Here is a 22648-nt window from a genome sequence, read left to right on the forward strand (position 1 = left end):
CAGTAATTGGCTTTATGGCATTGTAGCATATAAAACGATATCACCAAGAAGAAGACCAGGGCCAGTGCTCAATATGTCACATTGCCGCTAAGCCAAACAATGGCCGAGGTGGGATACCGCTGTGGTCAACGATTTACTCAGCTGCACTCAGTGATACCAGACGCATTGAGGTGAGTAAAGGGAAACAGGAGTACCCCTTTAAAGGGGTTGTCTAATCTAAATTATCCCTATCCATTCCCTACCTGTTCCCAACCATCAGTTTCTCTCTCCATACTTGTCCCATGACATGTATACACTTACTCAGCAAACTACACCCCACTCAACCAAATCCTCCAAACGTATAAACACAGTAATCGATTTTACCTCTCTATTCTCCTGCTCTTAGCTATATTGACTGTTTCTCCATATCCTAGTTAGAAAAAAAACTGAAAAAAAACACAGCATACTATTGGTACAAAATTCAATTTAATAATGTGTCCTTATTCCATCCTTAGCAAGACAAACAAATGTGCAACGTTTCAGTGGTCTCACACCACCATCCTCAGGAATAGTAAAATGAACTACATGGCATAGCATGATCAGGGTATGCAATCAAGGTATTGCATGTTATAGTCCCCCACGGGGCTATACAAGTATTAAAAAAAAAAGTGTAAAAAAGAGTTAATAAATGTGATTTAACCCCTTCCCTAATAAAAGTTTGAATCACACCCCTTTTCCCATATTAAATGTAAAAAATATATAATAAAATGTAAATAAAAATAAATATCAATATATGTGGCATTGCCACATGCATAAATGTCCAAACTATAAAAATATATCGTTAATTAAACCACACTGTCAATGGCGTACACGTAAAAAAAATCCAAAGTCCAAAATAGCGTATTTTTGATCACTTTTTATACCATAAAATTTTTTATAAAAAGTGATCAAAAAGTCCCATCAAAACAAAAAGGTACCAATAAAAACTTTAGATCATGGCACAAATAAATGAGCCCACATACATCCCCGTATGCAGAAAATTAAAAAAGTTATAGGGGTCAGAAGAGGACATTTTTAAATATATAAATTTTTGTGCATGTAGTTATGATTTTTACCAGAAGTAAAACAAAATCAAACCTATATAAGTAGGGTATCATTTTAATGGTATGGACCTACATAATTTTTACCGAAAAATGCACTGAGTATAAATGGAAGCCCCCAAAAGTTACAAAATGGCGGGTTTTTTTGTCCCACAAATATATATTTTCTTTGTTTCACCGTAGATTTTTTGGTAAAATGACTGATATCATTACAAAGTACAATTGGTGGTGCAAAAAACAAGCCATCAAATGGGTCTGTAGGTGCAAAATTAAAAGGGTTATGATTTTTAAAAGGTAAGGAGGAAAAAAAAATGAAAGTGCAAAAAAGGGGTTAATACTGGACGTGCTGCTTTTTGGACTTTTATCATATACTAGTTAGAGATATGAAAGTTGAGTAAAAGCGGCTTGCCAAGTCTGGCAACTGCACTATTATAGTGGCATGAGGGAAACATGGGGGGGAATCATGGGATTTAGAGCCTTTTTTTTGCTTACAAAAGTCGCACAAAAGTTCACACGTGTGCCTATTTTTGTGCGACTTCTGGAATGGGCCGTTTGGAGATGTGCGAGCGGGTGACAAGCTTCCCTGGCTTGCTTGTCACCTGCCCTTTTACAAAATAACTCCCATCAATCCCAGACAGTCAAAGGCTGTCTGGAAATGATGGGGGGGGGGGGGGTAGTTTAGGAACAGCTGGAGGCTCCCTGTTTGTAAACGTTGCTTTATGAGCGCCATAAACGTACTAACCTACTTCTCTGGTTTTTATCTTATTGTTTCAGATACGTGTATGCAGAGGACTACTTTGAATTTGATGGACTACATCAATGACCAAAATTTTTTTGTTTAATATTAATAAAATGGTTAACGAGGGTTTGTGGGGGAGTATTTTTTGGAATGAAAATTTTTTTAAATTGTGTTTTTTTTTTATTTACTTTACAGGCTTAGTAGTGGAAGCTGTCTAATAGATGGAGTCCATTACTAAGCCGGGGCTTATAGTTAGCCCCAAAACAGCTAGCGCTACTCCCTAATTATTAGCCCGGTACCCACCGCCACAGGGGTGCCGGGAAGAGCCAGTACCAACAGGATCAAAAATGGTGCTCCTGGACCTAGGTGGTAACAAGCTGGCATTATTTAGGCTGGGGAGGGCCAGCAACAATGGTCCTCGCCCACCCTGGTAACGTCAGGCTGTTGCTGCTTGGATGGTATCTGGCAGGGAAAAAAAATAGGGGGAACCACACACGTATTTTTTTTTTTGTTTGTTTTTTTATATTATATTATTATATATTATTTATGCAAAAAATGTGTGGGGTTACCCATATTTCCATTCTCAGCCAGATACCAACCAAGCAGCAACAGCCTGACATTACCATTGCGGATGAGGACCTTTGTTACTGGCCCTCCCCAGCCTAAGTAATGCCAGCCTGTTACCATCTAGATGCTTTGTATCTGCCATCTTGGAGAGAAAGCTGAGCAGAGACAGTGCACAGAGATACCCACTGTGAAACTACTGATCCCAGAAAGCCTTCACAAATACAATAGAAAGCAAGTTTAGCAAAGCATTGAGCAGTAGGCTGACCTAAAACAGTGATCTCTCTTCAACATTGCTGAGACCAGTTGCTGCACTACAAATCCCAGCAGACTGATTGCAAAGGGAGCCTATAAAAGCTATCACACTGCGACACAAAGCAAGCTTAGCAAAGCACTGTGCAGTGGACAGACCTGTATTTTAGCATAAATACACATTAAAAATGTTAAAACTGAAAGTGGAATACACAATAAAGGAAAAGTTACCTGTATTGTCTGTGTTTAATCACACATATAGCATTTCTAGCAGGGTTTAATATAAATATGCACTAAAATCGTTGACACTGAATGTGGAATAGGCATTTCAGGCCAAGTTTTGTGTATATTGTGGATATAATCAGACATAGAGTTATTTCTATCTGGGTTTAACATAAACATGTTAAAAGCTAAATGTGGAAAATATATTTTAGGCCAAATTGCCTGTATTGTCTGGGTTTAATCAAACATAAACAGTTTACCTGTATTTAATATAAATGTGCATTATAAGCATTGAGAGTGAACATGTAATAGGCATCTTATGCCAAGTTACGTGAATTTTCTGGGTTTAATTAACCCCTTAAGGACCGGGGTTTTTTCCGTTTTTGCATTTTCGTTTTTTGCTCCTTGCCTTTAAAAAATCATAACTCTTTCAATTTTGCACCTAAAAATCCATATGATGGCTTATTTTTTGCGCCACCAATTCTAATTTGTAATGACGTCAGTCATTTTGCCCAAAAATCTACGGTGAAACGGAAAAAAAAATCATTGTGCGACAAAATTGAAAAAAAAACGCAGTTTTGTAACTTTTGGGGGCTTCCGTTTCTACGTAGTACATTTTTCGGTAAAAATGACACCTTATCTTTATTCTGTAGGTCCATACGATTAAAATGATACCCTACTTATATAGATTTGATTTTTTAAGACTTCTGGAAAAAATCATAACTACATGCAGGAAAATTAATACGTTTAAAATTGTCATCTTCTGACCCCTATAACTTTTTTATTTTTCCGTGTATGGGGCGGTATGAGGGCTCATTTTTTGCGCCGTGATCTGAAGTTTTTAACGGTACAATTTTTGCATTGATAGGACTTATTGATCGCTTTTTATTCATTTTTAAATGATATAAAAAGTGACCAAAAAAGCACTATTTTGGACTTTGGAATTTTTTTGCGCGCACGCCATTGACCGAGCGGTTTAATTAATGATATATTTTTATAATTCGGACATTTCCGCACGCGGTGATACCATATATGCTCATTTTTCTTTTTATTTACACTGTGTTTTTTTTTTTATTGGAAAAGGGGGGTGATTCAAACTTTTAATAGGGGAGGAGTTAAATGATATTTATTCACTTTTTTTTTTCACTTTTTTTTTGCAGTGTTATAGGTCCCATAGGGACCTATAACGCTGCACACACTGATCTTCTATGCTGATCACTGGTTTCTCATAAGAAACCAGTGATCAACGATTCTGCCGCATGACTGCTCATGCCTGGATCTCAGGCACTGAGCAGTCATTCGGCGATCGGACAGCGAGGAGGCAGGTAGGGGCCCTCCCGCTGTCCTGTCAGCTGTTCGGGATGCCGCGATTAGCCGCGGCTATCCCGAACAGCCCGACTGAGCTAGCCGGCCACTTTCGGTTTCGCTTTTAGCCGCGCGGCTCAGCTCTGAGCGCGCGGCTAAAGGGTTAATAGCGCGCGGTGCCGCGATCGGCACTGCGCGCTATTAGAGGCGGGTCCCGGCTTCACTATGACGCCGGGCCCGCCGCGATATGACGCGGGGTTACTGTGTAACCCCGCGTTATATCAGGAGAGCAGGACCAAGGGCGTACCTGTACGCCCTTGGTCCTTAAGGGGTTAAACATATAGCCATTCTACCTGGGTTTCATTGGTTATAATAAAAGTATGCATTCAAATCGTTTAAAGTGAACGTGAAAAACCCATCTTATGTCATCAAATTACCTATATTGGCCCTGGTTTACTAAGAATGGAGTGTAGGTTTATTTGTGGGTTTTAATTCCCTACAATTTTTTTCCTCGGTATTTACTAAGGTTTCCCTATATTTTCCACTTTCCTTATATTTTGCTTTTTTTTTTACACATGCTCTGATCTGTAGGATTTTCCTCAGCTGAAATCCACCACATTTCCTGTGGAAACCTAAGGAAATATGTTGGGTTTTTGTGAAAATGTCGGAAACACGCCCCTTATCGGTGACCACACTCCGCTTCTCCAACGATCACATAAGTTTTTCGGGTTGGAGAGTTAGTAGGATTTTTTTTTTTTCTGGCGCACAACCTGACAAAACATGTCGGGTTTGCAATAGTAAATGAGGGACATTATCTGGGTTTAATCAAACATTTAGTTTATATACCTGGGCTTAACATAAATACACAATAAAAGCATTGAAAATAAATGTGGAATACACATTTTAGGCCAAGCTACCTGTATTTTCTTGGTTTAATCACACATTTAGCGTTTGTAGCTAGGTTTAACATAGATTCATGTTTGATTAAACCCAAAAAATATACGTAGCTTGGCCTAAAATGCCTATTCCACATTGACTGTCAATACTTTTATTAAGTATTGACAGTCAATGTGGAATAGGCATTTTAGGCCAAGCTATGTATATTGTTTGGGTTTAATCAAACATAGTACTTCACAGATGAAGCAAAATCAATACCCTGCTAACAATATCGGTTCACAGAAGGGGTAAGGACATATAAAACATAACGTTTAATCGTGCTAATAAAACAACAGAATCCCCACTGACATACAAACAACAAGGAGATAAATCAAAGAGGCCCAGAGGCCACAACTAGCGATGATAATTGGAGTCAAACAGTTCAGTGGCCTGAGTAGAGATAACAAGTGGGGTGACCGGGAAAATGTGGAGACCAGGTGGGGTGGGACTCGGACCCTAGTGTACCCTGCCAGGGGAGATGTTGTGCCCACTAGCCCTGCTCGCTCAGGGAGCTGTCGGGGCACTCGTCCTTGAAAGGACGACCCCTGTCCCGGTCTATCCCTTGGTCAGCCCCTAAACTAGAACAAATGTAAAGCCCGCCCAACGCGTTTCCCCCAAGTTAATGGGTTTATCAGGGGCTCCAGGGCAAACAAAAAAGTTAATACTGCGTTACCGAATGTAAACAATAATACATAAGGTGCGATGCAAAAAGTGCAAGCAAAAAATCAATTAATAGGCCAGCAACGTGCAACAATAATAATGATGAAGTGCACTAATTAGAACCAACACGTGAACAAAGTCCACAAAAATAAACAAACACAATTCCCTTAGAGCAAAACCAAAGGAGAAAGTGAAATAGGTGTGCTGGTTACCCAGAGAAGAGCCCTGCTACTGGGTTTGACTCACGTGACCACAATGGCGGTCGGCGAGATGTCGGGAACTGCAGTGGCAGAGTGCGCGGTTATGGCGTCTGTATCCCGTCGGGATACAGACGCCATAACCGCGCACTCTGCCACTGCAGTTCCCGACATCTCGCCGACCGCCATTGTGGTCACGTGAGTCAAACCCAGTAGCAGGGCTCTTCTCTGGGTAACCAGCACACCTATTTCACTTTCTCCTTTGGTTTTGCTCTAAGGGAATTGTGTTTGTTTATTTTTGTGGACTTTGTTCACGTGTTGGTTCTAATTAGTGCACTTCATCATTATTATTGTTGCACGTTGCTGGCCTATTAATTGATTTTTTGCTTGCACTTTTTGCATCGCACCTTATGTATTATTGTTTACATTCGGTAACGCAGTATTAACTTTTTTGTTTGCCCTGGAGCCCCTGATGAACCCATTAACTTGGGGGAAACGCGTTGGGCGGGCTTTACATTTGTTCTAGTTTAGGGGCTGACCAAGGGATAGACCGGGGCAGGGGTCGTCCTTTCAAGGACGAGTGCCCCGACAGCTCCCTGAGCGAGCAGGGCTAGTGGGCACAACATCTCCCCTGGCAGGGTACACTAGGGTCCGAGTCCCACCCCACCTGGTCTCCACATTTTCCCGGTCACCCCACTTGTTATCTCTACTCAGGCCACTGAACTGTTTGACTCCAATTATCATCGCTAGTTGTGGCCTCTGGGCCTCTTTGATTTATCTCCTTGTTGTTTGTATGTCAGTGGGGATTCTGTTGTTTTATTAGCACGATTAAACGTTATGTTTTATATGTCCTTACCCCTTCTCTTAATCAAACATAGTATTTCTACCTGGGTTTAACATAAACATGTATTAAAAGCTCTGCTTGTGAACATGGAATAGACATTTAAGACCATGTTGCTGGTGTTTTCTGGGTTTTATCAAGCATAAAGAGTTTCCACCTCGGTCTAACTATTATCAAACATAAAGCGTTTCTAGCTGGGTTTAACATATATACATATTAAGAGTGCACGTGCAAGACACATTTTAGGCCAAGTTGCCTGTATCTTCTGGGTTTAATCAAACATATAGTATTTACACCTGTGTTTAACATAAATATGCATTAAAGGCGTTGAGAGTGGATGTGGAATAGGCATCTTACGCCAAGTAATTTGTTTTTTCTTACCTTAATTAAACTTAAAGCAATTCTGGGTTTAACATAAATACACATTACAAAATACATTAAAAGCGTTTAGAGTGAATTTGGAATACGCATCTTATGTAAAATGACCGGTATTTTCCGGGTGTTATCAATTATATAGCTTTTCTTGCTGTTTTTAACATAAATATGTTACTTGTATTTTCTGGGTTAAATCAAAAGGCATAGTCTTTGTAACTAGTTCAAAATAAATATGCATTTCTAGCATTGAGATTGAAAGTTGACTGTCAGTAGAGATGAGCGAACTTTTCAAAAATTCGATTCGGCTGATTCGCCAAATTTTCCCGAAAAGTTTGTTTCGATCCGAATTTATTCGCGGCGAATAGATGTTAAAAAAGGCTATTTCTAGTCTACATACAGCCTCTATCGGGGTATAGAACTCTTTGCTGTGTCCTAAAACTCATATGGAGTGTGCTGGGGTAGTGAAATAATACTGTTATTCAGAATAACATGCAGATTACCGGCATCACTTTTAGAATCACTGCCGCACAGCAGCACAATGACAGAGCCTGGTGATGGAATCAGTGTCAGGAGACCATATAGTGACTGAATGACATAGCGTGGATATGTTGGCAGCAAGAGGAGACCATTTAGTGGTTAAATGGCACAGCGTGGACATGTTGGCAGCAAGAGGAGACCATTTAGTGGCTGAATGGCACAGCGTGGAGTTGGCTGATGCACTAGTACACTACACACCAGGGCTTCACAATCCCCCCCCCCCCCCCAAAAAAAAAAAAACCCACAATATATGAAATTTTTGACAAAGATTTCTCATTGGTAGCACCCGCTATCCAAAAATTAGAAATTTCCAGACCCAGGCCCCAACTCTGCGGCATCAGTAACCCATATATTGCCTGAAAGACACAGCCTGGAGTTGGCTGATGCACCAGTACACACCAGGGCTTCGCAATCCTCCCTCCAAAATCAACACAAGGAGAAATTTTTGTCAAAGATTTCTCATTGGTAGCACCCACTATCCAAAAATTTGGTATTTCAAGAACCAGGCCCCACCCCTGTGGCATCAGTAACCCATATATTGCCTGAATGACACAGCCTGGAGTTGGCTGATGCCAGAGTACACACCAGGGCTTCACAATCCCCCCCCCCCCCCAAAAAAAAAAAAAAACAACACAATATATGACATTTTTGTCAAAGATTTCTCATTGGTCGCACCCACTATCCAAAATTTGAAATTTCCAGACCCAGGCCCCACCTCTGCGGCATCAGGAACCCATATATTGCCTGAAGGACACAGCCTTGAGTTGGCTGATGCACCAGAACACACCCGGGCTTCACAATCCCCTCCAAAAAACAACAACATTTTAGAATTTTTTTTAAACAAATACCTTTGTGTAAGAACAAGTGCATATCCAACAGTTCACAAGACTCTATAATGCAGGACGGTGGACCACCCAAAGACATTCTTCTCAAAAATAAATCATACAATGTTTGAAATTTTTTTTACAAAAACTAATTCAATATGTGTGTAAGCGCATCTGTCTCCAAAAGATCAGATCACCAAAGGACTTTTTTCGCCCAAAATGATGAAGCAGAGTTAATCCCTGTCCGTATTTTTTTTTTTCATTAAAAAATCACACACAACAAGCGTTCCATTGTGTAACGATTAGCATTCTGGAAAATTCTATTTTATTACTGATAAAATTATCAGTAAATAAAAAAAAAACACTACCCAAGAGTGTTTAATTACCCCATACATTGCACCAAGAGCAGTCAAGAGTAGACCTCAGTAGTACCCAAGAGGCTTTAATAACCCCCTACCTTTGCACGATGAATTGCGAGATCGAGCAATACCAGGTGTGTTATGCCCTCTGATTTCCGGGGCCGCAGGCGCGCTCCACTGAACGGATTAGCGTGTCTCTATCTTTCATCGACCGGTGCTGGTAACCCGCTAACTCCCGGAAAGGTAAGCTACCGCGAAGCAGGTGGTCTCCCCCGGGCACGTTTGGCTCCAGAATTTCCACTTCTGCCACACCACACTGACTGCCAACCGTGCTACCGCCTTGCTGACTCAAGGGCAACCTGCAACTCTGTTCTCCTAATGATGAACCCCCTTCTCCTGAGATCGAGCAATAACAGGTGTGTTATGCCCTCAGATGTCCGGGGCCGCAGGCGCGCTCCACTGAACGGATTAGGGTGTGTCCATCTTTTTTTGTAGCACCCGCAATCCAAAAATTTTAAATTCCCAGACCCAGGCCCCACCTCTGCGGCATCAGGAACCCATTTATTGCCTGAAGGACACAGCCTGGAGTTGGCTGATGCACCAGTACACACAGGGCTTCACAATCCACCCCAAAATCAACAAAATTGTATAATTTTTTTTTTTCAAATGTACAACTTTGTGTAAGCACAAGCGCATATCCAACATTTCAGAAGACTCTATAAGGCAGGACGGTGGACCACCCAAAGATTTTCTTCTCAAAAATAATGAACCACACAATTGTTGAATTTTTAAAAAAAAATTGAAATTCCTAGACCCAGGCCCCACCTCAGCTGCATAAGTAACCCATAGATTGCCTGATAGACACAGCCTGGAGTTGGCTGATGCACGAGTACACACCCGGGCTTCATAATCCACCCCAAAAAAATGCAAATTTTTTTGAAATTGCCTGACAAAATACCTTTTTTTTTTTTTTTAAAATAAGCGCATATACAGCAGTTCAGAAGACTCTATAATGCAGGACGGTGGACCACCCAAAGACATTCTTCTATTATATAATAAACCACACAATATGTTAAATTTTTTTAAATTATTGAAATTCCAAGACCAAGGCCCCACCTCTGCTGCATCAGTAACCCATATATTGCCTAACGGACACAGACTGGAGTTGACTGATGCACGAGTACACACTACAAACCCGTCACCCGGGCTTCACAATCCACCCCAAAAAAACGCAAAATTTTATCGAAATTGTCGGACAAAATACCTTTTTTTTTTTTTTTTTTTTTTAAAAACAAGCGCATATACAGCAGTTCAGAAGACTATATAAGGCAGGATGGTGGACCACCCAAAGGCATTCTTCTCAAAAGTAAAAAACCACACAATGTTTGAAATTTGGTTAAAAAAATTATTACATGTGTGTAAGTGCACCTGTCTCCAAAAAATCAGATGGCAAAAGGATTATATTCGCCAAAAATGATTAAGCAGAGTTAATCCCTCTCCATCTATTTATTTATTTTTTCATCAAAAAATCACACGCAACAAGCGTTCCGTTGTGTAACGGTTAGCATTCTGCAAAATTCAATTTTATTACTGATAAAATTACCAGTAAATTTAACAATAACACTACCCAAGAGTGTTTAATTACCCCATACATTGCACCAGGAGCAGTCAGGAGTAGGCCTCAGCAGTACCCAAGAGGCTTTAATAACCCCTTACCTTGCCCGATAAATTGCGAGATCGAGCAATAACAGGCCTCAGATGTCCTGGGCCGCACTAGCACTCCGCTGAATGGATTAGCGTCTCTCTATCTTTCAAGGACAGGTGCATGTTGCACGCTGAAACCAGTTCATGAAAGGGATCTGTGATTGCAATTATTTAATCTTAAAACGAGGAATTACCAGTTAGTGAGGGTCATAAGCTGGCGTTTATTAAGTCCCTGCCCTTTGTACACACCGCCCGTCGCTATAAGAGATTGGATTAATTAGTGAGTTGGTTAGTGAGGTCCTCGGATCGGCCCAGGCGGGGTAGGAGAAGGCCTTGGCAGAGCGCTGAGAATTTAATGATCATTGTTGGAATTTGCATTAAGCATGTATTTAGCTACTGCTAAACATCCAAAAATTTAAGGCCCAAGGCCAGAGGCACCAGGGAGGCAAGTAGTTCTTGAAAGACACAGAATGAGTCTGGAGCATGCATTTGCAGTACCCTAGAGGTTTTCATAACCCCTTACATTTAAAGATCAATGTTTACATTTGCATTAAGCATGTATTTAGCTACTGTTAAACTTCAAAAAATTATAGGCCCAAGTCCTGAGGCACCAGGGAGGCAAGTAGTTTGTGAAAGACACATAATGAGTCTGGAGCAGTCATTCGCAGTACCCAAGAGGGTTTCATAACCCCTTACATTTAAAGGTCAATGTTGACATTTGCATTAAGCATGTATTTAGCTACTGCTAAACTTCAAAAAATTATAGACCCAAGGCCAGAAGCTTCAGTTTTCCCCATATTAGGAGCATAGTTGTCCCCCAGATTAGGCAGCATAGATGTCCCCCAGATTAGGCAGCATAGATGTCCCCCAGATTAGGACCATAGTTGTCCCCCAGATTAGGCAGCATAGATGTCACCCAGATTAGGCAGCATAGATGTCCCCCAGAGTAGGCAGCATAGATGTCCCCCAGATTAGGAGCATAGTTGTCCCCCAGAGTAGGCAGCATAGATGTCACCCAGATTAGGAGCATAGTTGTCCCCCAGAGTAGGCAGCATAGATGTCCCCCAGATTAGGAGCATACTTGTCCCCCGGATTAGGCAGCATAGATGTCCCCCAGATTAGGCAGCATAGTTGTCCCCCAATCAGCGCGGGCCGGTCAGAGCCAATCAAAGGGCTGTATGTGTCAAGCGGTCCGTACAATCCCCAGGTCTGCCCCAGAGGGTTTCATAACCAACCTCAATAGAGAAAATTTTGTTGTAGGAGCATGGTCAATCTACTCAGACCCATCTGTCATTGGTGGCTGGAAATCCTGGCTGATCCATCCCTGATTCATCTTGACAAACGTCAGTCTCCCCACATTTTTAGTGGACAGACGAGTTCGCCTTGGGGTGACTATGGCTCCTGGGGTGACTATGGCCCCGGCCGCACTAAACACCTGCTCTGATGGCACACTACTGGCCGGGCAGGACAACTTTTCCAGGGCAAACTCTGCTAGTTGCCGCCATAAATCGAGTTTGGCTGCCCAGAAGTCCAGCGGATCTTCAACGGTTGTTGGCAGGGTCATGTCGAGGTAAGCCATCACCTGCTGGTTCAGGTCCTGCTCCATGTCCACCTGCTGCTGATGAGTAGCTTCACTATGCGGCTGAAGGAAGCTACTCATCAGCGACTGTAGACTCAGGCTGCTGCTGATTGAGTCGGTACTGCTCCTACCACCCCTCCCCTCCCCAGCAGCCGTGGCAGTGGAAGGTGAGCGCAGAGGGCCCCCCGAGTCAGACCTGCGAGTGGATGGACCATGTGGCCAATAGGCATCGGCCAACCGACTACGTAGAAGCTCCCTGAGGTAGGTCAGTTTGTCCTCCCTCTCAGTGGGTGTAAAAAAGGCCCCCATTCTGGGCCGGTAGCGAGGGTCTAATAAGGTGGAGATCCGCTGACGAATTTTGACAATTCGCAAGCAAGCAACTCAGCATGAATCGTGCTATTTGTGACAGGGACTCTCTGGAACTACCTGCCTCCATCTCCACTGCATATTGCCACGGTGTGTCTGGGTCCTCTGTCTCGCCTCCCTCATAATAAACCTCCAGCTCCTCTGGCTGCTCCTGCTCCTCCTCTCCTGTCCAATGACCAGAAACCGGCCATCTCATCCACCGTAAACTGTGCTCTGCTCTGCTCCTCATCCTCCTCCTCCAGTTCATCCCCCACAGGACTCATGTAGCCTTCTGATGTAGGCGCAACATCTCCATTGCCGTGACCAGCCATGTTTTCAATCATTTTTTGGAGTAAATGTAGGAGTGTAATTACGTCATTCATGGCGTAATTCGGGCGACTAACAAAAAATGTGGCTTCCTCAAAGGGCCTCAGCAAACGGCAGGTGTCACGTATGAGATGTCACTCGTTCACATTGAAGTTACACAGGGGAGTACTCCTATCTGCTTGTATCATCAAAAAATCCGTGATGGCTTTTCTTTGTTCGTATAGTCTGTCCAACATATGGAGGGTGGAATTCCAACGTGTGGCAACGTCACAAATGAGACTATGTTGTGGGATACCGTTCTGATGCTGCAGCTCAAGCAAAGTGTGCTAGGCAGTGTACGAGTGGCTGAAGTGCATGCACAGTTTCCTTGCCATTATCAGGACGTCTTGCAAATGGGGTGAAGACTTGATGAACTTCTTGACAACTAGATTCAACACGTGTGCCATGCAGGGCGAATGGTTCACACTTCCTTGTTGCAGCGCGGCCACAATGTTCTTCCCATTGTCGGTCACCATGGTTTCCATTTCCTGATTTCGTGGAGTAAGCCATACTCGGATTTCTTCCCTAATGAACTTCAGCAGTTCCTCCCCTGTGTGACTCCGTTCGCCAAGGCAAACCATGTGAAGGACGGCTTGACACCGCTGTGCCCTACACACGTGGTACGATGAAAGGCCACTGAGATTTGGATGTGCAGTGGAGGCCGAGGACACGGGGGGGAGGAGGAGGAGGCTCATACTGTAAAAGGACCAACTGCCTGGGAGCGAGAGCGTGGAGGAGGAAGCAGTGTGACCTGTCCAAGTTGCTGTTGTGGCTGTGCAGGAACAGCATTTACCCAGTGGGCCGTAAAAGACATGTATTGTCCCTGCCCGTAGTTACAGCTCCACACGTCGGCGCTGCCATGCACTTTTGAACACACCGACAGGCTCAAGGACTGGCCCACCTTCTCTTGTACAAACTTATGCAGGGCTGGTACTGCCTTCTTCGCAAAGAAATGACGGCTTGGGACTCTCCACCTCGGCTCGGCACAAGCCATCAATTCCCTGAAAGCTGCAGAGTCCACCGGTTGGAAAGGGAGGGACTGCAACACCAGCAACTTGGACAGGAGCACATTCAACTTCTGCGCTGTTGGATGAGTGGGCGCATACTGTTGTCTCTTGGACATGGCTACGCCGATCGATTGTTGGCGGAATGGCTGACTACGAGCGGAGGAAGCAGGAGCGTAAGAAGGAGGGTTTGACACAATGCTCCCTTCGGCTGAGGTGGTGGAGCCTTGGCTGGATGACGGAGGGAGCGGATGGCCACTGGGTGATGCGGCAGGCTAGACCACTACCTCGGAGCCACGGTTATCCCAGGCCGCTTTATGGTGGCGAATCATGTGTTGATGCAGCGCCGTGGTGCCGAGATTGGGACCCTGGCCACGCTTCACTTTCTGCCCACAGATTTTGCATGTGACTACGCTAAGGTCCTCCGTATTCTTTATGAAGAACAACACCGCAGAGTAGCTGATTTTCCCTCCCGCAGTTCACACTATTTCACTGCTATTGGCGCAGTCTCCAGGAACCCCTGTTCCACTATCTCCCTGAATGGTAGCTTGCCGCGAAGCAGGTGGTCTCCCCTGGCACGTTTGGCTCCTGAATTTCCACTACTGCCACCACCACGCTGATTGCCAACCATGCTACCGCCTTGCTGCCTCATAGACAAAGAGCAAATCTCTTCTCCTGATGATGATGCAGCCCCTGCTTCTGCACCCGGCTCCCAATTGCGATCGGCTTCATCATCATCAAAAGATGTGTGCACGTCACTGATGTCCTCCTCGTGTTCCACAACAGTGTCTGCCTCAGGAAACACCGCCTCCCACGTCACTCTCCGCATCACTACTTAGCCGCCTTTCGGCGCAAGGGACGCATGTCTCCTCACATTCTTGACTGTCTTCTATTACATCGTCCTCGCTAAATAGTGGAGCTGAACCCAAAGCATGAGATACTTCTTTGGGAGAGGGAACAGCATAGGACAAAGGCAATGGGATTACAGGGACTGCTCCCGGGCCATGCCAACTGAGGGTTGTGTCTGAGGAACCCACCGACTCTTGACTGGGGTTGTCAGATGTCGCTTGTGATGATGGGGATGAGTGTGCAAACCAATTGACGAGGAGAGATGGGTCGACGACACGACTGCTGGGTGTTAACGGGAGCTCAGGCCTATTGCTGCGACTCCTGCTGCCACTCGCCCCAAGTCTGCTGCCAACTCTGCCTGACGTATGTAGGCGTCTGCCCCTTCTCTGTGCACGTCCTGGCGCTTCCCTGCCTGACATACTTAGTGCGTTTATGAGGGTATAGAACAGCAGCAGGCGATTGAAAGGACAGCCGTAAGTAAAGTATATAGGCCCTAGACAGAATAACAGTTACTAAATAGTACACTCCTTTGTTGTATGTATGCCCTTTGCAATGATGAGCGCACTGTTATGCGTATTTATACGCAGAAAAAAACTCTTTTATTGTTGTATACACCAGTCAGTGTATACTAATGTGTGGAATAGCACTGAATTTAGCACTGAGACAGAAATACAGGTAATAAATAGTGCACTACTTGGTTGTATGTATGCCCTTTGCAATGATGAGTGCACTGTTAAGCGTATTTGTATGTAGGAAAAACTTTTTTTTTTCTTTAATACACCGGCAGGTGTATAACGTGTGGTATAACACTGAATTTAGCACAGAGACAGAAAAAAAGGTGGTATATGGTACACTATTTGCTTGAATTTAGGCCCTTTGCGATGATAAGGCCACTGAAAAAGCGTATTTTTACGCAGGAAAACCTATTTTTCCTTTCATACACCGGCAGGTGTATAACGTGTGGTATAACACTTAACCCCTTAAGAACCGGGGTTTTTTCCGTTTTTGCATTTTCTTTTTTTTGCTCCTTGCCTTTAAAAAATCATAACTCTTTCAATTTTGCACCTAAAAATCCATATGATGGCTTATTTTTTGCGCCACCAATTCTACTTTGTAATGACGTCAGTCATTTTCCCCAAAAATCTACAGTGAAATGGGAAAAAAAATCATTGTGCGACAAAATTGAAAAAAAAAACAGCTGTTTTGTAACTTTTGGGGGCTTCCGTTTCTACGTAGTTCATTTTTTGGTAAAAATGAAACCTTATATTTATTTTGTAGGTCCATACGATTAAAATGATACCCTACTTATATAGGTTTGATATTGTCGGACTTCTGGAAAAAATCATAACTACATGCAGGAAAATTAATACGTTTACAATTGTCATCTTCTGACCCCTATAACTTTTTTATTTTTCCGTGTATGGGGCAGTATGAGGGCTCATTTTTTGCGCCGTGATCTGAAGTTTTTATCGGTTTCATTTTTGCATTGATAGGACTTATTGATCGCTTTTTATTCATTTTTAAATGATATAAAAAGTGACCAAAAATGCACTATTTTGGACTTTGGAATTTTTTTGTGCGCACGCCATTGACCGAGCGGTTTAATTAATGATATATTTTTATAATTCGGACATTTCCGCATGCGGTGATACCATATATGTTTATTTATTTTATTTTATTTTTATTTACACTGTGTTTTTTTTTTTTATTGGAAAAGGGGGGTGATTCAAACTTTTAATAGGGGAGGAGTAAAATGATCTTTATTCACTTTTTTTTTCACTTTTTTTTTGCAGTGTTATAGGTCCCATAGGGACCTATAACACTGCACACACTGATCTTCATCATTGATCACTGTTTTCTCATAAGAAACCAGTGATCAACGATTCTGCCGCATGAGTGCTCGTGCCTGGATCTCAGGCACTGAGCAGTCATTCGGCGATCGGACAGCGAGGAGGCAGGAAGGGGCCCTCCCGCTGTCCTGTCAGCTGTTCGGGATGTCGCGATTAGCCGTGGCTATCCCGAACAGCCCGACTGAGCTAGCCGGGAACTTTCACTTTCAATTTTAGCCGCGCGGCTCAGCTCTGAGCGTGCGGCTAAAGGGTTAATAGCGCGCGGCGCCGCGATCGGCGCTGCGCGCTATTAGAGGCGGGTCCCGGCTTCACTATGATGCCGGGCCCGCCGTGATATGACGCGGGGTTACTGTGTAACCCCGCGTTATATCAGAAGAGCAGGACCAAGGACGTACCGGTACGTCCTTGGTCCTTAAGGGGTTAATTTAGCACAGAGACAGAAAAAAGGTAGTATATGGTACGCTATTTGCTTGAATGTAGGCCCTTTGCAATGATAAGGCCACTGTTAAGCGTATTTTTACTCAGGAAAAAAAAAATTTCTTTAATACACCGGCAGGTGTATAACATGTGGTATAACACTGAATTTAGCACAGAGACAAAAAAAAAGGTAGTATATGGTACGCTATTTGCTTGTATGTAGGACCTTTGCAATGATAAGGCCACTGAAAAAGCGTATTTCTTTTCTTTCTTTAATACACTGGCAGGTGTATAGCGTGTGGTATAACACTGAATTTAGCACAGAGACAGAGTAACAGGTGAAAAATGGTAAAAAGGCACTAAAGTCCACACTAATATGACTTATTTCTGAACAGCAGCAGGACCCAACAGTGCAGCACAACCAAAAAAAAATCCAGGGGTTAAACCCTAAATTGCACTCTGTCACACAATTCTGAGCAGCAGAAAATTTGTGGAGCAAAAAAAAACTCAATAGTGCTGAAAAATGAGGAGATAAGATGCTTCAGAAAGTTCAGGCAGCTTGGAGATCTGTATGAGGCAGCTGACAGCTATCTGCCCCTCTCTGCTGCAATGCTCAATAACGTGAATAGGAGGTTTAGCAATCAATGATCCTTCTCAGTGTAACAGCAAAGCACTCTGCACTCCTGCCTTTCCCTAATTCTGATGTGACCAGCAGTTGCAGTGTAACGCTGTGGTATGAGCTATTCACACACACACAGTCCCGTCCTCTCCATCTGAGTGCATAGATGAAATGAAGAGAGGCAAGATGGCCGCCGATTATATAGGGGCTGTGACATCACAGGGGTCAGTGAACACTGATAGGCTGCATTCCCGCCGCTGTTTAGCGCCCTCCCATAATCCCCTGCCCCATATACTCACATGTGGATCAGCCATCTTAGCTCTACAATAGCCTGGAACGCTGTAAAATGGAGTTTAATGAAGCGATTCGTGCGATAGAATCGTGACGATATTCGTATTCATTGCAAATCGAATTTGTCATGAAATTCGTAACGAATTCGGGTTCATCAAGTTCGATTCGCTCATCTCTAACTGTCAGTTTGTCTGCTACTTGACTAGCAGGTGATTTACTAACCCCCCCCCCCTCCTAAAAAATTAATAAAATAAAAAAAAAATCACAAAAAAATCACAAAAAACTTCAAATATTTTTTTAATAAAAAAAAAAATTTCAGGTAAATGAATTGTTCGACAAGGATGGAGTATCCTCTGCCAGTAAGCATGTTGGTGGCAGTACTGGCAGTACAAGTAGCAGCAGCATCAGCAAGGATAAATTTTCAGTGTCTTAGGATTGGGTGGATTCTGAGGTTAATTCAGTTTATAAAGTAGTTGACTCTTCCTCAATCATTTCAGGGGGAGGAAGAGTCTGAAAATATGACGCAAGTAATCTGCCCATGTGAATGGACCCTAAAGGTGACCAACCCTTCAAAAAGCTGAACTATAGTTGGTGAATTCAAAAACATGCTGAGTTACCCAGTTTTCAAGTTGCATCACTGCATCATCCCAGTTACATTGCGGCCATCACTTAAAAAGGCATCTGTAAAACTGTGTCTATAATTTTTACATATTTGGCCTCATTTACTAAGAGTGTAGTGTAGTTTTCTTTGTGGTTTTTTCCCCCCGGGTTTTATTATTTCATGTTATTTACTAATGTTTCACTCTTTCTTACGTTATTTATTTATTTTATTTTTTTTTACACATGCTCTGAGCTGTCGGGTTTTCCAGACCACAAATTAACAACATTTTATGTGGGATCTTTAGTAAATTTGTTGTTTTTCCATATTTTGGAGACATGCCCCTTTTTTCATGGCGACCATGCCGCTTGTTCTGTTGTTTTTTTTTTTTTTAGTAAAGTGTGAAAGTTAGTTTAGTTTTTTTGGATTTTATTTTTTTTTTTTGCAAATTCATGCGACAAAAGAACCCTACAAAATCTACTCAGAGAAGCCTTAGCAAATGAAGCCCATTGTGTGCACAGACAACCACTTTCCCATAGACTTACCTAGAGCACTTTAATGTTAAAAATTGCATCCTCAATTTTGGATTAAAAAATGTAATAAGTCAGATGAACCTAGTCTTACAGAGCTCATTCATGGTTCTTGTTACTTGTGTTATTTTGTACATTGTTACAGATTTTTCCACTATACAACCACACCAATACTTCTAGATCCCTCCATTCCTCTTCACTTACCAAGCTTTTTAGACATCTCTGCAGGTCCATCAGAGCAAGGCTGCTTCACCACACATGTCACTGTGTTTATTCCTTTCAATTCGTCTTTGGTTACTGTATATGTTACTGTATACACATCCTTTAGATTGTCAGGTTTCGCAAATTTGCTTTCCACTTTCTTGTCCTTATTGTTAAGTTTTAAAGACACTTGAGTAGCATCCAGATTGTTAACCTGAATTTTACATATTATTTTAGCATTGCCCTTTAGTGCATCTTCACTGGAAGGTAATGTCAGGTCTATGACAGGGTCCTTAAAGAAGTTTTTACAAACTGTAGAAATAAAAGACATTTCATTAAGATTTCAAGGAAACAGCTTTAATGTTTTTTCACCAATCTGAAAATACTTTGCTGACATGTAGGCAAGTGCGTACAAGTCCAATAGAGATTATATCGGCACCATCCAGTTTGCGCTAATGCAGTGTAGGGGATAAAAGCAAATATGTCTGCGCAGTCCCTAGAAGCTATACCTGAAGAACCCTCGGTACTGACTCACTGTTGTAGATAGAGTTTGTAATATGATATGAAAAAAGCTGCAGAACACTCACCAGGTTTGCTTGTCAGGAGCTTCTTGTCGTGGATGAGTGGGGTTACACATGTAGGGGAGCAGATGGATCAGACACAGGGGTACAGGAGCTAGCTTGCCAGCTCCTGTACCCCCGCATCTGATCCATCTGCTCCCTTGCATGTACCATCACAAAAAGGGGGGAAGGCAGGGATTCAAAATACAATTAATATACAAAAACCCAGGGCACAAGGTACAGGGCACTAAATCCGCTTATTAAACTTACCCTATAAAACTTAACTTTTATTGAACAATATTAAAATATTTGGTGACAAACAAAACATGTGTTTAAAATTTATGCTGTCACTGTACTTTAATAGATTTTTGATTATCGATCAGGATCATTCCCATATCAATATGTAGGGTTTATCACAATTGAGTCTGCAGCACTCAATGTAAACTTTTAGCGCAGTGTAAGCAACTGTAAAAACCAAAGAATGCCCCCCTCTACATGTTTCAGTACACCAGTACCGTCCTCAGGAGGAACATGAGGTAAAAATCCTCCAAAATGGCGTTTTTTTTACCACTAATGTAAGGTCCTATTTTACCGCTGCTTTTTACCAATAGTGTAAGGTCCTATATTACCCAATCATAAGATCCAATGGCAAGCAATAATTTATTCTCTATCATAGTCAAACAACACCCCCATCTATCACCTACCAATCAGCAGACACTGTCTATGTCTACCATGAAGATGCTATCATCAAACTGCGGCCAATCGTCATCAGATAGGCGCGGTCACAGCCTCCTCAGTGTCGCACAAACTTGGATATTAGACCGCAGATCTCTAAATTTTGGAGGATGTTTGCCTCATGTTCCTCCTGAGGACGATACTGGTGTACCGAAACATGTAGAGGGGGCAATCTTTTGTTTTTAAGGTTGCTTACACTCTGCTAAAAGTTTACATTGAGTGCTGCAGACTCAGTTGTGATAAACCCTACATATTGATATGGGAGTGATCCTAATCGATATTAAAAAAAAATCTAATCAAGCACAGTGACACAGAGCATACATTTTAAACACATTTTTTGTTTTGCACCAATTATTTTAATATTGTTCAATAAAGTCAAGTTTTATAGGGTAGTTTTAATTAGGGGATTTAGTGCCCTGGGCCTTGTGCCTGTGGTTTCTCCCATGCATGTGTAACCCCACTCGTATCCACGAATAAAGAAGCTCCTGACAAGCAAACCTGGTGAGTGCACTGGTTCTTTCTTCATATCACTTTGCTGACATCATCCCCTAACATGTAAGCCCATGTTCACATGGCAGCAGAGTCCACGCGGCAGCAGAGTTCCGCTGCAGCAGAGTCCCGTTGAATTCAATGGGATTCTGCTGCTCTGTGCACACGGTGGAAATTCCATTTTCCGTGTCCGCACAAAGAATGAAGACGTTAATTTTTTGCACGGAGACTGCACAGAATGCATCGCTGTCTATGAGATGGTGCGTTCCCATGCGCTCCTGCAGTGTCCGGAATTCCGGCATGTGAACATAGCCTTAAAGTAACACTTCAGTAGATTTACTGTTACAAATGCAATAGGATTATGGCTTTCCTAACTTAGGTTACGTTCACACGGGTGGATTTTCGCAGCGTATTTAGCTGTGGATCCGCTGGGGAAGGCCCCGCTCTATGCTGGATTTACATGTGCCTGCTGGTAGCAGCAATACGCCGCTACAAGCAGACACACTGCAGCGATGTGCGGGGCGTACTCACACATTGCGGCCGCTCTCCCTGCTCTGAGCTAGGCAGAGAGCACCCACGATGTGCGAGTATACTGCCACTCGCACATCGCAGTGTGCCTGCTGGTAGCGGCGTACTGCCACTACGAGCAGGCACATGTAAAGCCAGCATAGAGCAAGCCTTCACCAGCGGATCTGCAGCGTGAAATACGCTGAAAATCTGCGCGTGTGAACGTACCCTTACACCACATTTCCAAGCCAAAGATGGGTGTGGCCTCAGTGAAAGGGGTATGTCCTCTGTAAAGGGGTGTGGGGTCTTAATACAACACAGTGTGCCAGAAATTTGGCAAAACTCTTGTGCAAAATGCTGACACCGTTTAAGTCAACTAATAGTTGGTTTAAACTGAACCACTATGATAAATCTGGAGCATTCTTTCACTGTCTAATCAAAGTTTTCTAAGTCTTTAGACAATTAGACAGTTTTAGCAAAGATTGACCATTGCGTAGTGCCATTTAGCACCTCAGCTCATCCATATACTCTTTCCTAGAAGTCAAAAAATCTTTTCCTTATATTACTATATAAAATCAGGGGAAATATAGAGATACAGTGGGGCAAAAATGTATTTAGTCAGCCACTAATAGTGCTAGTTCTCCCACTTAAAAAGATGAGAGAGGACTGTAATTTACATCATAGGTACACCTCAACTATGAGAGATATAGGGGGAGATTCATCATTGCTTTTAGAGCATTTTTTACTATGTTTTGGCACAGTTCAGGCGCAAGCAGCATATTTAGAGACTTTTATGCACCTTTTGATATAGACAATTTCACTCTTTTTGTCTACCAGTGGAACTTTTTCTTTTTGACCATGCAGTGGTCATTTATCATTTGCGACTTTTGTCAAAAGTCGCTATTTTGTGCGCAAAGGTACTTTTTTAGGCGCAAAGCTACACCACCTACCAGTAGGTGTGAGAATCACTTCTGCCTTCCACAATTCAACCGTTAACCTCTTGTGGACCACAGCGTCTCACTCTCCTTCTATGACAGGAGCTGAGCGTAGGTCATAGCTGGGTGGTCCTGGCAGCTATCTGCCACCAGGACCCATCTCTAATGCCAGACATCAC

The 22648-nt window shown here is 42.8% G+C and overlaps 1 protein-coding gene across 1 annotated transcript in view; it reads right to left on the reverse strand.

Moving 5' to 3' along the window:
* LOC130277034 (uncharacterized) overlaps positions 1-22648 on the reverse strand; it is an 88556-nt gene that overhangs the window by 39284 nt on the left and 26624 nt on the right. The window contains exon 5 of the mRNA XM_056527267.1: positions 19247-19555. Within this exon, the coding sequence (XP_056383242.1) occupies positions 19247-19555 (309 nt within the window). The remainder of the gene's footprint in view (positions 1-19246; positions 19556-22648) is intronic.

The sequence above is a fragment of the Hyla sarda genome, chromosome 1 (assembly GCF_029499605.1).
Source record: "Hyla sarda isolate aHylSar1 chromosome 1, aHylSar1.hap1, whole genome shotgun sequence".
NCBI lineage: Eukaryota > Metazoa > Chordata > Amphibia > Anura > Hylidae > Hyla > Hyla sarda.